Genomic DNA, 16075 nt, shown 5'->3' with positions numbered 1-16075 from the left:
GCTCCCTGACTTCAGACTATACTACAAAGCTACAGTAATCAAGACAGTGTGGTACTGGCACAAAAACAGAAATATAGATCAATGGAACAGGATAGAAAGCCCAGATATAAACACATGCACATATGGTCACATTATATTTGTTCAAGGAGGCAAGTATATACAATGGAAAAAAGACAGGCTCTTCAATAAGTAGTGCTGGGAAAACTGGACAGCTACATGTAAAACAATGGAATTAGAACACTGCCTAATGCCATACACAAAAATAAACTCAAAACGGGTTAAAGTCCTAACGTAAGTCCAGACACTATAAAACTCTTAGAGGAAAACATATGCAGAACACTCTATGACATAAATCAAAACAAGATCCTTTTTGACCCACCTCCTAAAGAAATGGAAATAAAAACAAAAATAAACAAATTCTACTTGATTAAACTTAAAAGCTTTTGCACAGCAAAGGAAACTATAAACAAGATGAAAAGACATCCCTCAGAATGAGAGAAAATATTTGCACGCGAATCAACAAAGGATTAATCTCCAAAATATATAAACAGCTTATGCAGCTCAATATTAAAAATGCACGCGAATCAACAAAGGATTAATCTCCAAAATATATAAACAGCTTATGCAGCTCAATATTAAAAAAACAAACAACCCAATCAAAAAAAGGGCAGAAGACCTAAATAGTCATTTCTCCAAAGAAGACATACAGATGGCTAAGAGGCACATGAAAAGCTGCTCAGCATCACTCATTATTAGAGAAATGCAAATCAAAACCGCAATGAGGTCTATCACCTCACACCGGTTAGAATGGGCATCATCAGGAAATCTACAGACGATAAATGCTGCAGAGGGTGTGGAGAAAAGGGAACCCTCTTGCACTGTTGGTGGGAATGTAAGTTGATACAGCCACTATGGAGAATAGTATGGAGGTTCCTTAAAAAACTAAAAATAGAATTACCATATGATCCCGCAATCCCACTACTGGGCATATACCCAGAGAAAACCATAATTCAAAAAGACACATGCATTCCAATGTTCATTGCAGCACTATTTACAATAGCCAGGACATGGAACCAACCTAAATGCCCATCGTCAGATGAATGGATAAAGAAGATGTGGTACATATATACAATGGAATGTTACTCAGCCATAAAAAGGAACGAAATTGGGTCATTTGTAGAGATGTGGATGGACCTAGAGACTGTCATACAGAGTGAAGTAAGTTAGAAAGAGAAAAACAAATATCGTATATGAACGCATATATGTGGAATCTAGAAAAATGGTACAGATGCACCCATTTGCAAGGCAGAAATAGACACAGATGTAGAGAACAAACATATGGACACCAAGTGGGGAAAGCGGGGTTGGGGTGGTGTGATGAATTGGGAGATTGGGATTGACATGTATACACTAATAAGTATCAAATAGATAACTAATAAGAACCTGCTGTATAAAAAATAAAATTTAAAAAAAGAGAGAGAAGCCACTGCAATGAGAAGCCCGCGCACCGCAAGGAAGAGTAGCCCCCGCTCACCGCAACTAGAGAAAGCCCGCGCGTGGCAACAAAGACCCAACGCAGCCAAAAATAAATAAGTAAATAAATTTATAAAAACAAAAAAACACACCAGGGATTGTGCACCTGTGTTCTGTACACTATCTGTGATCATTTCCTCTAACATGTTTGGAGCTTCCTGGGGGCCAGATGTAGGTGGATTTATATGTCAGGGTACAGTTCACCTGGGATGTTGAAGTCTGCAGAGGGAGAAAGTGGAAAGAGCCCATGGGGGCAGGACTGGGGCTGTTTCCCAGTGGGAGGACCATTTCAGCCATGGTCCCAGCTCCTGCCCCCCAGAGAAAGCAGGTACCTCAGGCAGGAGTCTGAAGTCTCTGTCCAAAATGGAACTGTAGGAGCGATGGAAGAATTCCAAGAGGCTTTTTGCCACGAAGTGGAATGCATAGGCCTTGGCCAGTGGAGGAAAGAGTTTCTGCTGCTGCGTCTGGTAGTCCAGGACTTTTGCCTCTGGGTCACTGAGGGGAAGAAAAGCAGAAGATTTGCTACCTGCCACATCCATCTTCCCATATCCCCAATGCCATAAAAGCCTTAAAAACGGACAGGTTTTTATAGCTCACTGCAAAATTTGACCTAGACTGACGTGACACTAGTAATAATCTTAAAATTCCATCTAACATGAATATCCACACATTTCACTGTAGAAATATTGACATGTCTGCTTATGGGTGCTGCCCCTTGTGGAGGTTTACAGTATACGCACCGTATTAACCTGCTAAAAATCTGGAAAGTTCTGAATTCCAACAGATCTGGTCTCAAGAATTTTGGGTGAGGGGTTGTGGCCCTGAAGCCCTGATTATTTGAACCTTGACCTTTCACTGTCCAGGTGCATGTGCTGTGTGCTGGGAAATATGTGGAACCTAATTGATAACTGAGGATGTGAACTTGGGTTGGATGGAATTCCAAGGTAGGGAGTGCACCCGCCTTGTCCGTTGCTGTGTTCTCAGTGCTGGAGACTCTGTTCAGCATTAGGGGACTTCGGTAACTATTAGTGGATTGAAACAGAGTGTGAATGTGAGACGCCTCCCGTGGCTGATGGGGAGAAACCTGGTGTCTCTTCTCTGGGTCAGCAGCCCCTCACCTGGACATGTACTATTATAACCATCCCAGTCTTATGCAACCCAGAAGACTGGGCTCCGACAGGATATCATTGGCAATACCTCCTTCCCAGTCCCCCAGAGAAGACTCCCTCAGCCCGGGATTCTGAAGCCAGGCTGGCTGAGGGTGATTTGGGTTTGCCAGTAAAGGACCCTGGGCTGAGGGCCTGGCATGCTTCACTGCGTTTCAGCCCTAACACCACCCTGGAAGAACGGTTTTTGTCACGCCCATTTAGTTGATGAGGAAGCTGAGGGACAAAGAGGTGGGGTGGCTAATCTAAGCTCCCGGAAGTGGCGGAGCTGAGGGCGGCACCAGGTCTGCCTGGTGTTCGACCCTTAGTCCGTTTTGCGTTAGAGAGCTCTGGATCCTTGAGCCCATGGTGTGGAATACCACCGGCCTCTTGAAACAGACATCCTCAAGTTCCAGTCCTGGTGATCTCACTCTTTCCTTTACAAGTGAGAAGATAGGCCCAGAGAGGGCAAAGGACTTGCCAAGGGGCACTTACTAGAGTTGGGGCAAGAACTGCCAGGTTAAAGCTCGTCTCTGCTGCATGAGTTCGGTCGGTTATGCTGTGTCCAGCCCCACCCTCATGCTCATGCTGCGGCCCCATATGCCCAGGCTCCAGTTTGCTGCATCCTGGGTATGTGCCCATTTGGGACGTATTTATCCTAAAAAATTATTTGTTTACCTAAAATTGAAATGTAACTGGCAGTCCTGTATTTTTATTTGCTGAATCTGATAACCTTGTGTGTGTGTGTGTGTGTGTGTGTGCACATGCGTGTGTACACATACTCACATTAAAGCAGAGGGTACAGTGAGCCCTTTGGTGCCATGGAGTAGACCTATTAGCCAGACAGAACCACATACAACAAAACGGGTGTAGACGTGGACATACCATGGTCAGATGTTGGCAGTCACAACCAGACAGAATCAACTTCAGCCAAATACAGTCTGACGTGACAGCTGGGCTTTTCCAGACACAGTCACTCACACCTGACAGAGCAATCTCGGGAGCCACATTCACCCACAGCTTGGTGCCCAGCCGATCCAGATACACTCAGACAGTCACAGCCATACCGCGACTGGATTGAAACAGTCCGAGTTTGTTGGACAGACTGAGTCAGGTCTGGTGGTACAGGGCCAGAGACACAAGATCACACAGAGCCTGATGGGGCCAGACACTGACAGACATAGGTTGGGCCAGCTGGTCAGCCTGGATTAGAGAGAGCCAGATAGAGACCCCACAGACCAGATGGGCCAGGTCCAGGCGAATGTGTGTGCAAGGGGGGGTAACGTGTGCTCCCAGCCCCCCACTCTGGAGGAGGGTTGGTGCCGGGGGGTAGGCACTGTGGGATCGAGGTAGCCCGGGCTGCAGTGGCTCCTCTGGGCGCCCCTTGCCTGGGCCGGAGCCGGGATTGGTGGCGTATGACCGAGTAGCGGATGGCAATGACACAGGCCTTCTGCAGCAGTGGTATGAGCTCAACTGACAGTACGTCCACCCGCACCACCACCATGCTGAGGTAGTTGCTCCTTGCTGTTCCGAGCTTGATGTAGGTACCATCTGGCAAGACCTGGTAGACCAAGGACAGGCAGTGGGTCTGAGCCAGGGCTCCCCAGCCTTCCCCACACCCAGAACTGTGGTCCTCCATGCCCTGAAAGCACCACAGTTGTCAAACTGCTCACCCGGGATAGACACAGCCAGCCGCCAGCCAGAATGTGCTGGTATGGCCACGCTGATTCTTAAAACTGAAACACTCCTGTGCTTGTTGCTATATAGCCACTGCCCAAGTGTCTGGGTTCATTGCTCCTCTCCTGTGACACCCCAGACCTCCCCACACTTCCATGGTAATGCCTGGCAAAATGGAGACCTCCAGAACTTCCTCCAGCACTTGGCTGCTGGCTGTTCAGTGATTGGTTGTATCCAGGCTGTGCTGTAGGTAAATATGCACATCACCCTCAGCCCATTCCTCTTTTCCTCAGATTGCCTTGCCACCCTACCCCCTGATTGCTCGGCCACCCCATGAGGTGAGCATTTACCCATGAGAACTCTGAGGTTCAGAGAGGCCAAGTGACTGGCCCCAAATCACAAAGCTCCTAAGCTGGGGTTTCACTCAGGTCTGTGGGACGCCAGAGCCTCTCTGGGAGGGGTGCCCCAAACTCAGCTCTATAGAGAAGGACCCGGAGGCAGCAGCAGTCTACGGGGTGCCTCTGTCCCCTCTCCAGGCAGTGCAGGCTTGCCCTCCCCAGGACCCCACCTGTGCAAAGCGGCTCAGCATGTTCTCCCTGGGGACGCGCACATGGTCCAGTTGCAGGAAGCCATTATCCGAGTGGTCAAAGTCCATCTTGGGCCCAATGTCTCCAACGGTGATTCCTAGGAGGAGACAGAGGTAGGAACGTCCATCGGTTGAGTGCTTGTATGTTAGGTACCAACACCCACATTCCAGCTCATCTGAGCCTGCCAGCAGCCTGTGACATTGGGGTTATTATACCTGTTTGCAGGTGACCAAGGTGAGGTCAGGTGCTGAATCTTGCTCATAGTCATCCAGCCAGTTAGCGCCAGGTCTGTGCAACTGGACCCCTCCCTGCCCAAGGGAGACATGCCCCAGTTTCTCCCATGGACCTCTGGGGCCCCAGGATAGGGAGGCCTGGTGGGGTCTCCTGGCAGGGGTCCTGGAGGAAGCAGCATGAGCTTACCTGGCAGTGGGCTGTGGTCCTCGAGACTCCGGATGGGCACGATAAAGGCATGCATGCCCTGATGGGCTCCTGAGCAGATCAGCTGGGCCTGGACCAGGGCATGAGTGGCTGACCGTCCCACTGAGGGTGGAGAGGTGAGAAGCCCAGCATGATCCCTGATGTACAGAGCAGGCAGGCTAACCTTCCCCATCGGGACCCTGGGTGTGGGCCTAGTCTGTGAGGAGGACCAGTGTGGTGGTATGGGAAGGGCAGGACACTGTGTGAGGCTGGAATGGGGCTTTGTTTGAACTACCTTGGAAGGTGTGAGTCGGGATGATGCACGAGGAGCCTGGAGGACAAAGGGTGTTTTCTAGGGGAGGCGCATAGGACAGGATATGCAAGGCAGAGGGAACAGCCTGCTCAGAAGCTTGAGGACTGGATTGGCTTGTTGGGGCCAGGCAGCGGAGGAGGTGGCATCCAGGGCAGCCAAGGGATGCTTGGTCAGGATACCCCTTGGTTCATAAGGCCTTTACTCGTCCTTGGAAATGACTGGAACCATCCAAAGAGCTTTAATGTGAGTGTCTGGCTCTAGAATGCACTGGGTTGGTGGCTGGAGATACAGGGGGTTCTGTCTAAACGTCAGGTTTGTATAGGAACCACCCTACTATACACAGGCAGGATCCCCATGGGCTAGGGAAGGCTCAAGGAGGCTGATGGAGATCTTGAGGGGACGAAAGCCCTCTATGCCCTCTGGCTGCTCTTTCTTCTAAAGGCAAAGCTTGACAAAGGCTATGGATTTTAATGAAATCATCCCAAATGGAGAAATCTGGAAAAACTCTGCATCTTTTAAAACTTGGTCCTACTACAGTCTTCTGACTGAAGTGTGTGCTCTGGAGTCATTTTCTTTGGAATCAAGGAGACAGGATTTTTATATCATAGCTGCTGGGGTACGTATGTCAGGATCTGTGGTCAGAACATGGGTCCCAAGTCATAGGGAGATGTGTGCATTGCTGCCCACCCTAGCAGATGGGCACCTTTGAGACCTCAAAAAGTCCCTGTTCACAAAGAGGGGGAACTACCCCCAAAGAGCCGAACAAATCTAGCAGTGACTTGCAAAGGGCACTGTGAAATAAACAAGCTTTTTTTTTTTTTTTACTGTCCTCAAAAACTTATTAATGACTCTCTCTGCCATCAACCTAATAATAAGAATACAGATAGCTAGCATTTACCAAAATCCAGGTGGTACCGCCCCTGTGCTGGTGCTTTCCAGTCTTTGAAGGGCAGGTAAGCTGAAGTCCCATTTTTTAGCAAAGGAAACTGAGGCTCAGAGAACGGAGTGATGTGCTTAAGGTCACTGGCCTGAACGGGGCAGAGCCCGGATTTGAGCCCTGCCTGATTTCAAAGGCTGGTTTCTTTTTTTCTGCAGTTTTGTCAGTGGTCATTGATCACCACGCCCCATCTCCCCGCCCTGAGCATCACTCTCTTATTTCTCTGGCCTGTCTCTCCACTTCTGTCTCCTTCTCTCAATCTTTCTCCCTCTCTGCTTGTCTCTCACCTCTCCCTCTCTCTCTTTCTGCTTTAGTTGGACTCCTCACACTCGTTGTATCTTTTTTTCCAGATAAGTGTTCACCTAATAGGTCCCCAAGTGCCACAGATGTGTCCTCAGAGATGTATTCTCAAATCAAAGGAAGAGGGCCCTGGTGGAACCCTGCTCCTTGGGGCTTGGCAAATCACTGAGACTCTGGGAAGCGCGGTGGGTGCGGCCTGCACCTGGTGGCCACAGGGGGTGGTGTGATTGGCGCTGGGTGTGGGCCTGAGCCTTTCTGAGTGTCTGGAGCAGGGGAAGGGAGGGCCGTTTTTCTCATTGACTGTACCCTGTGTGCTGGCTGGTGGCAAGCTTAATCATTAACTTGGGAGATGAGAGGAACAGGGGCTGTGGCGAGTGCTGTGTGTGGAGGGCGTGGGGGCAGTGTGCATGTGAGAGAGACCTTGACCGTCAGCCCCCAAAGTTTGGGTCAGTTTCCTCAGCTATTTCAAAGTTCCCTTGGCGGCCTCTCAGCCACTCACTGATGAAATTCTTCATATCCCACCTGTTTTACTACATAAGAACCTGGGGCTCAGGGAGACGTATTCACTTGCCCAAGGTAACCAGGCTAGAACAGGGAATCAATCTGCGGTCTGCTGGACATCAAAGTCAGTGCTATTCTGCTGTCCAGCTTTGTTCTCCTTGGGGGCAGATGGCGGGGGGTGGGGGGATGAACGGATACTATACTCACGGTCCCCAGGCCACCATTTGATGGCAGTCAGCGTGGGGCTGTGCACCACAAACTCCTGGGTGGCTGCATCGTAGGTGGCTTCAGTCTCCAGGCCCTGAAGATATGTCCCTGGGCATCAAGGAGGGGAGTTAGACATTGGGCCAGCGTCGGAATCTCACCGGGGGAGCAGTGTCTCGGTTGGCCTGGAGCCCCCAGGCATCAGCGCAGTATGGAGTCGGGGTGGCTCCCAGCTGTCCTCACGGGCATTTCTCTCCTTTCACCGGTGGGCTCTTTGGGGGACACATGGCCAGCCCATGATAGGGAATGGTGGCTGACATTTCCAGAAGGAACACCTTGCCTCACCACTAGCTCATACAATATGTTCGTGTAAATTAGAAAAAAATCCCCCCCTCCTCAAGCCCTTTAACTGCCACCTGCTGTAACATCTTCATATTAAATATATAAATCTATGACTAGTGAGATGTGAACGGGGCCCTCTGGAACTGTGCAGTGCACACCCGTACACTGCACCCAGCAGCCCTGGCTCACCGTGCCCCAGTTCTGTCTGGGCGTACGTCGCGAGGATCTGTAACTTGTTGCAGAGTGGGTCCCACTTGGCAATCTGCTCCTCTGAGCCCAGGCTCCTGAGGGCTTTCTGGAAGACGAATTGTAAGGCTAAGCCCAGATCTCCAGAAAGGCTTCTGCAGGGGAGAGACACGGTGGTTGAACAGCCCATTGGAGACAAGGGCCCTGGTACCCTCAGGCTGGCAGTGTGCAGGAGGGAAGGGGGACCTGATATCCTTGTTTCCCAACAAGTAGTAGCTTTGTTGGGGAAAATAGCTCATGGGCTGGGTTTTCTGGGGGGTCCCAGGTGAATTCCTCTCTGGTGGGGTTGCCCTGGGAGTGAGCACCTGTTAGCGTAATGTAATTCACGACTGCCTTCAGACCAGCCCAGGCGCTGTGCTAACATCTGAATGTGGAATTTCTTCTTAATGGCGGCTTCATAACGTTCATTCTGGGTCATGAAATAATTATCCTTCAGGCTAAGCTCTGGGTCACTGTGGATGATGCTTTCTGTCAGGGACAGAGAACAGAGGGCTTAGAGTCCTGGGTGAGGTTCCTGGTACCTTCAAATCTTCCCATCCCCTTGCCTCATGGATGTGGAAAGGAAGTCAGACATTGCTGTCATTTTACAAATGCAATGAATGCGGTCCAGAGGTGGCAAAGTGACATGTCCAAGGTTACAGCGCTATGCAGTGGAAGAATAAGGACTCCTCCAGGTCTTCTGCTGCCTAGGACTCTTCTGTCCCTCAGATGGGCTCAGGGAATATTGACATGTTAAAGATGCCTTCATAGTCCAAAAGAATGAATCTCTAATAGTGGAATTTTGAGAGCAGAGTTTGTTATTTGAAGGTGGGACTGCTACTGAGGGACTCTTCTTCCAAGAAAAGCATATGGGCACAAAGCAGATGCTCCATTCCCCAGCCTCCTCTTACCGACTTTCCTCCGGAGTGCAGTGTTCTGGGCCCCTCCATCAAGGATGTTGGTGAGCTCTTCCACGTTGAAGGACTGCATGTGCCTCTCGCTCTCTATGTCAGGGTGCACTTGCCTGCTCCAGGTGTCCCCCATTGACGCTCGGTGCACTGGACTGCCCATCCTAGCCCGGGTCTACCTGGTGTCTGAGAAGAGAGACTTCTGGTCTGGGTGCTCTGAGCCTTGGGCTGTGCTAAGAACCTGTGTGCAGGAGGAACTGCCCAGGGCTGAGTGTCAGCTGAGGGCTGCTTTGGAGGAAAGCAACCTCCCTTAAATGCCCGTGTGCCACTCCACCCCCGCACTCTCCCCTGTGGCCCTTGGCTGTGTACCAGGCACTGTCCAGGACTGTATGTAGTAACTGCTCAGTGAACAGTAGTTCAATGCGTTCTAGCCAAGATTTGGACAGGGTCTGATCGCCTGGGGGAAATTCTCACATAAAGTCAATGAAGGTCACGTACGAAGAAATTCATGTTAGAGAGGTTAAGTGCATGGCCTCTAGCTGCACAGCTACTGCTGGCCAGGAGTTGGACCGGGTCCGACCACAGAACACATGCTCTGTCCATGCTACAGCCGCACCTGGGAGGCTAAGTCCCAGGCTCGTTTGGCCCATTTCCGTGAGCCTTGAGGGGTACTGCGGAGCTGAGGGGAGGAAGCTTGCCCCTTGCCTGTGCCATGTTCCCCCGGGACCCCTGTGTGTCCTCCACAGCCACGGTGGGCCCTGCGTCCTTCACAGCAAACCCTCAGCCTCTCAGAGCCCCTGTTTCCCCATAGCACGGCGACCAGCAGATATAGTCCGTTCTACTTCTCGAGTCTCTCAGATCCATTTGTTCCATCCATTCCCTTGGCTACCACCTAGGCCACCTTCGTCGCTCACCTGGCCTCAGTGCCTCTCATCTGTTCTTCTGGTTGCCAGGGTGAGCTCTTAAACTGCAGTCACATTGTTTACCTCGTACCCTGCTGGGAGTCTGGTCCTTGGGGCTGGCTGTTTGTTGTGTGGAGTCCATGCCCTCTGCCATCTCACCACCTCTCGCCCCTTGCCCCGTATCCACCCACTCTGCCTACCCAGGCCTCCTCTCCCTCTCCTCCTGCCCTTTGCCCCCGCCGTTTCCCCTGGTGTTCCTAGTGAGCCCCAGCCTCCAGGGCCACCTCCTCTAAGAAGCCTTTCCGATGGCAGTGCCCCCTGGGAGAACCGAGCGGCCCTTCGGTGCCCCCACTGGGTGCTATTAGAGTGGACAATAGGAGCAATTCCTTATTCACTCGAATGTCCCTCTCCCAAGGCAGTGAGTGGCTGGGGGGCCAGCTCTGCTTTTGTGGCGTCCCAAGAGCCTGCAGGTGGCCACTATTTTGATTCCTGTTCTTCTTCACCACAACCCTGAAGATACACTGCTGTTGCTTTAACTATTTTATAGAGAGGACAGGAGCCTCGGGAAGAGAGGAGACTTTGTAAGGTCACACAGCCACACGTACAATAGCAAATGGGATTCATCCACAGGCTTACCAACCGACACCCCTAAGTGGGCAACAGGGCTGTGGGATGCTGACAATGGGCCTGGCACGTTCAAGGAGCCCCCGCCCCCGTCATCTGCCCCCTGGGTCCCTGCAAGGCCTTCGAGCCTGTCTCCCCTCTTCCTGCCTCTCGCCTCTGCGCTCTAACTGCTGCTGCGTGCTTGCTGTGCTCCAACCCCCCAGGCCTCGCCCCTCACCCTCCAGCCTCTAGAGGCCAGGGCTGTGTGCTCTGCCTGGAACACCCCTTCCCCAATGTGCCCATGGCTCCCTCACTACCTCTGCAAGTCCTTCATCAGTGCCGCCTTCTCAGTGAGGCTCACCTGACCACCCTCTTTAAAATCCCAAGCCCCTTCCCCCAGCATTCCCGGCCCCCTCACTCTGCCCTACTTTTTCTCTTTTCACTTATCGTAACATAAGTTGCTCATTTGCTATGTTTTTGCTTATTGCTGTCTCTACCTACTTAAAGGTAAACTCCAAGAGGGCCAGGATCTTTGTCACATTCGTGCTGTGGCTCTCACACTTAGCACAGGGCCTGGCTCACAGGTAGCGTCTAGGAAATAGGGGGTCGAACGGAAGAAAGCAGCTCTCAGGGTCAGTAGGAGTTGCGGGGAGGGTGCAGTCCTCAGGAGTCTCCCAGTCCCTCCCCGGCCCCATGGCCCGGTTCACCTGACTCACCTCTGTCCTGTGTCTGCACAGTCGGCCTGGCCTGGCCTCTAGCTGCAGGCCTCGGCCTCTCACGGGTGGCCCGGCCCCTTTCTCCTCCCCTGGAGGGGCTGGACCACCGAAGACTGAAGGCGCTGCCTGGCAGGCCCTCGGCTCCCAGCTCTCCCTGGTTGAGCTCATTGCATGTACTCTCCTGTCCTCCTGCCGCCCTCTGGTGGTTGTGACCGTGCTGTGCCTGGCCCGGGGCTACCTTGGGAGATTGCTAGGAGGGTGTGAAGCAGGATGGATAGCTCAGCACGAGGCTGGCTGGGCAGCTTAGTGAGTGCCAGCTACTGAGCCTCTGTCTCTCCCTTTCTCTCCCTGCCTGTCAGATGCACACACATTCACTCTGCAGAAAGAAACACCACAGGCCTCCACCCGGAGTCCAGAGACCTGGGTTCAAATCCTGGAGGTATGACTCTGAGTTACTTCACCTCTCTAAGCTTCCCTTGCCTTAACTATAACTCACAGGGTATGAAGGAAAGCTCTTGATAAACTGTAAAGCCCCAAGCATTTGTAACTTGAGAGTATTACTGTTTTCTTAGCTCCCCATAAGAGAATTTCTTAATTCCCAGGAGTGGTGTTTAATGGTAGAATTTCCCATTCTGTGGCAGGGTGCTGGTGAGAGATCTGTGGGCAGGTGTGTGAGGCTTTGGGTGGCACAGGATGCACTGATTTTGTAACGCGTCAATATTTATTTTTGAATGTCCACAGTGATCTAAGCACTGGGGCACAGCAGGAAGCCCAAACCACAGAAAACAAAACTGTACTAGTCCCCTGCCCTTGGGAACCTTCCAGGCTGGGGTCAGGGGGGCTGCTGGAGAGACAGATCATCACAGTAGGAATGGGCAGGAAAACCTAGCGGGATACTCACAGCCACTTCTAATGAACTTCTAATTTTTTTGAACTTAAAACCTTCTTGCTCTCTCTTCCTGCTACCGAAGTCCCCAGGGCCTTCCCACTTTACTTGTCCAGCTCCTGTGTCCTTTCATCTCACTACAATGTCACACTCTTTTGGGAAGTCACCCCAGTCTGGATTAGAAGCTCCTGGCTTTGCTTTCTTAGCTCCAAGCTTTTGCACTTTATGGTATAATAAAATGTATAGATTTGGTCTTTGTCCCTGGTTCCCGGCACAGAGCTCCTAAAAAAATTCTTGTAATCTGCTGAGCGATAAGACTGTCTTTTTGGGGCTTCCCTGGTGGCGCAGTGGTTGAGAGTCTGCCTGCCGATGCAGGGGACGCGGGTTCGTGCCCCGGTCCGGGAGGACCACGTGGAGCGGCTGGGCCCGTGAGCCATGGCCGCTGAGCCTGCGCGTCCGGAGCCTGTGCTCCGCAACGGGAGAGGCCACAGCAGTGAGAGGCCCGCGTACCGCAAAAAAAAAAAAAGACTGTCTTTTTTGTCTGTGGCTGGGGGCCCACAAATAGCTTCGGGATGGGGGCTTGTTGCCAGGAAGACCAAGCCTTAATTCGAGGGTTGGAACTTTCAGTTCTCCCCCACTCCCCCAGCCTCCGGGGAAGGAGAGATGCTGGAGATTGAGTTAATCACCAACGGTCAATGATTTAATCAATTATACCTACATAATGAAGCCTCAATAAAAATCCCTAAACAGTGGGGTTTGGGGAGCTTCTGAGTTGGTGACCACATAGAGGTGCTGGGAGGGTGGCCTCCCAGCCATATCTTGTCCTATGCATCCCTCCCAATGGCTGTTCCTGAGTTGTGTCCTTTCTAATAAACCGGCAAATGCAAGTAAAGTGCTTCCCTGAGTTCTGTGAGTCATTCTGGCAAATTATTGAAGCTGGGGCGGGGGTTATGGGAACCCCTGAATTTATAGCTGGTAGGTCAGAAGTACTGAGATTTGCAATTGTTGTCTGAAGTTGGGGGAGTCTTGTGGGACTGAGCCCTAAACCTGTGGGGATCTGTGCTAACTCCAAGAGTTAGTGTTAGAATTGAATTGTTGGACATCCAGTGTTGGGGAATCAGAGAATTGCTTGTTGTTGGAGTGGGAAGACTACACGTTTGGTGTCACAAGTGGTGGTAGAAAGAGACAACACACCCTTGGTATGCCCACAAGAGTGGTGGCTATTTTTTTCTTTAATTATTGGTTTTTGTGTAAATCACCGGTGAAAGCAAGAACTGTGTTGTTCTTGGTCACCAATGCAGTCCCAGCCCCAGCCCCAGCCTAGGGCCTGGCCCGGGGTAGGCGCTCAGCAAGTATTTGGTGGATGAATGAATAAACAGAGGTTGGCAGGAACCATCAGGGTTCTCTATCGCAAGGGCATGGCCATGCTTGGGGAAGGACTCTGGAATTTTGGCACTTTTTTTTTTTTTTTAATTTGGTATTGACTCTTTTCTGCTTGAATTTTTTCCCTTTATTTACTGTTTTAATTGAAGTATAGTTGATTTACAATGTTGTGTTAGTTTCAGCAAAGTGATTCAGTTATACATATATATGTATATATGTGTGTGTGTGTGTGCGTGTGTGTATATATATAAATCTATTCTTTTTCAGATTCTTTTCCATTATAGATTATTAAAAATATTGAATATAGTTCCCTGTGCTCTACAGTAAACACTTGTTGGTTATCTATTTCATATATAGTAGTGTGTTTATGTTAATCCCATACTCCTAATTTATCCCTCCCCCTCTTTCCCCTTTGGTAAACCATAAGTTTGTCTTCTATGTCTGGGAGTCTATTTCTGTTTTGTAAATAAGTTCATTTGTATCATTTTTTTTTTTTTTTAGTTTCCACATATAAGTGATATCACATGATATTTGTCTTTCTCTTTCTGACTTACTTCACTTAGTATGATAATCTCTAGGTCCATCCATGTTGCTGCAAATGGCATTATTTCATTACTTTTTAAGGCTGAGTAATATTCCATTGTATATATGTACCACACCCTCTTTATCCACTCATCTGTCAGTGGACATTTAGGTTGCTTCCATGTCTTGGCTATTGTAAATAGTGCTGCTATGAACACTGGGGTGCGTGTATCTTTTCAAATTACAGTTTTCTCCAGATATATGCCCAGGAGTGGGATTGCTGGATCATATGGTAACTCTATTTTTTGTTTTTTAAGGAACCTCCAGACTGTTCTCCATGTGGCTGCACCAGTTTACATTCCCACCAACAATGTAGGAAGGTTCCTTTTTCTCCACACCCTCTCCAGCGCTTATTATTTGTAGACTTTTTGATGATGGCCATTCTGACTAGCATGAGGTGGTACCTCATTGTAGTTTTGGCTTGCATTTCCTTAATAATTAGCAATATCAAGCATGTTTTCCAGTGCCTGTTGGCCATCTGTATGTCTTCTTTGGAGAAATGTGTATTTAGGTCTTCTGCCCACATTTTGATTGGGTTGTTTGCTTTTTCGATATTGAGGTGTATGAGCTGTTTGTTTATTTTGGAAATTAATCCCAGTTGATTTACAATGTTGTGTTAGTTTCAGCAAAGTGATTCAGTTATACATATATATGTATATATGTGTGTGTGTGTGTGCGTGTGTATATATATATAAATCTATTCTTTTTCAGATTCTTTTCCATTATAGATTATTAAAAATATTGAATATAGTTCCCTGTGCTCTACAGTAAACACTTGTTGGTTATCTATTTCATATATAGTAGTGTGTTTATGTTAATCCCATACTCCTAATTTATCCCTCCCCCTCTTTCCCCTTTGGTAAACCATAAGTTTGTCTTCTATGTCTGGGAGTCTATTTCTGTTTTGTAAATAAGTTCATTTGTATCATTTTTTTTTTTTTTAGTTTCCACATATAAGTGATATCACATGATATTTGTCTTTCTCTTTCTGACTTACTTCACTTAGTATGATAATCTCTAGGTCCATCCATGTTGCTGCAAATGGCATTATTTCATTACTTTTTAAGGCTGAGTAATATTCCATTGTATATATGTACCACACCCTCTTTATCCACTCATCTGTCAGTGGACATTTAGGTTGCTTCCATGTCTTGGCTATTGTAAATAGTGCTGCTATGAACACTGGGGTGCGTGTATCTTTTCAAATTACAGTTTTCTCCAGATATATGCCCAGGAGTGGGATTGCTGGATCATATGGTAACTCTATTTTTTGTTTTTTAAGGAACCTCCAGACTGTTCTCCATGTGGCTGCACCAGTTTACATTCCCACCAACAATGTAGGAAGGTTCCTTTTTCTCCACACCCTCTCCAGCGCTTATTATTTGTAGACTTTTTGATGATGGCCATTCTGACTAGCATGAGGTGGTACCTCATTGTAGTTTTGGTTTGCATTTCCTTAATAATTAGCAATATCAAGCATGTTTTCCAGTGCCTGTTGGCCATCTGTATGTCTTCTTTGGAGAAATGTGTATTTAGGTCTTCTGCCCACATTTTGATTGGGTTGTTTGCTTTTTCGATATTGAGGTGTATGAGCTGTTTGTTTATTTTGGAAATTAATCCCTTGTTGGTTGCATTGTTTGCAAATATTTTCTCCCATTCCATAGGTTGTCTTTCAGTTTTGTTTACGGTTTCCTTTGCTGTGCAAAAGCTTTAAGTTTAATTAGGTCCTATTTGTTTATGGCACTTTTTTAAAAGGTGAGGGTTGGTGTGTATGTGTGTGTGTGCACATGCACATGTCCACCCTGTTTGTACGTACTTGCATGCCCCGACCTGAGACCCAGTCCTCTAAACTCAAAGCTGGATTCCTCTGGGACTAAAAAAGCTGTATACCCAGCTACGTTTCCAAAGTGATCC

At 49.1% G+C, this 16075-nt stretch overlaps 1 protein-coding gene across 3 annotated transcripts in view; it reads right to left on the bottom strand.

The window, feature by feature from the left end:
- Positions 1-11345, bottom strand: part of ACOX2 (acyl-CoA oxidase 2) — a 38272-nt gene extending 26927 nt beyond the window's left edge. For 2 of the 3 annotated variants that reach the window (XM_024123950.3, XM_028479762.2), the window contains exons 1-9: positions 11311-11339; positions 9093-9275; positions 8508-8670; positions 8146-8297; positions 7618-7725; positions 5363-5482; positions 4924-5039; positions 4067-4239; positions 1866-2028 (exon numbers count right to left, since the gene is read on the bottom strand). In XM_024123950.3, the coding sequence (XP_023979718.1) occupies positions 1866-2028; positions 4067-4239; positions 4924-5039; positions 5363-5482; positions 7618-7725; positions 8146-8297; positions 8508-8670; positions 9093-9252 (1155 nt within the window). In that variant the 5' untranslated portion in view covers positions 9253-9275; positions 11311-11339. Of the gene's footprint in view, positions 1-1865; positions 2029-4066; positions 4240-4923; positions 5040-5362; positions 5483-7617; positions 7726-8145; positions 8298-8507; positions 8671-9092; positions 9276-11310 lie in introns of all 3 variants that reach the window. The other variant, XM_028479763.2, reaches the window with a different exon arrangement.
- Between the last annotated feature and the right edge of the window lie 4730 nt (positions 11346-16075).

The sequence above is a fragment of the Physeter macrocephalus genome, chromosome 18 (assembly GCF_002837175.3).
Source record: "Physeter macrocephalus isolate SW-GA chromosome 18, ASM283717v5, whole genome shotgun sequence".
Taxonomy (NCBI): domain Eukaryota; kingdom Metazoa; phylum Chordata; class Mammalia; order Artiodactyla; family Physeteridae; genus Physeter; species Physeter macrocephalus.
The sequence above is the reverse complement of the archived record's forward strand: the minus strand, read 5'-3'. Positions and strand labels throughout refer to the sequence as shown.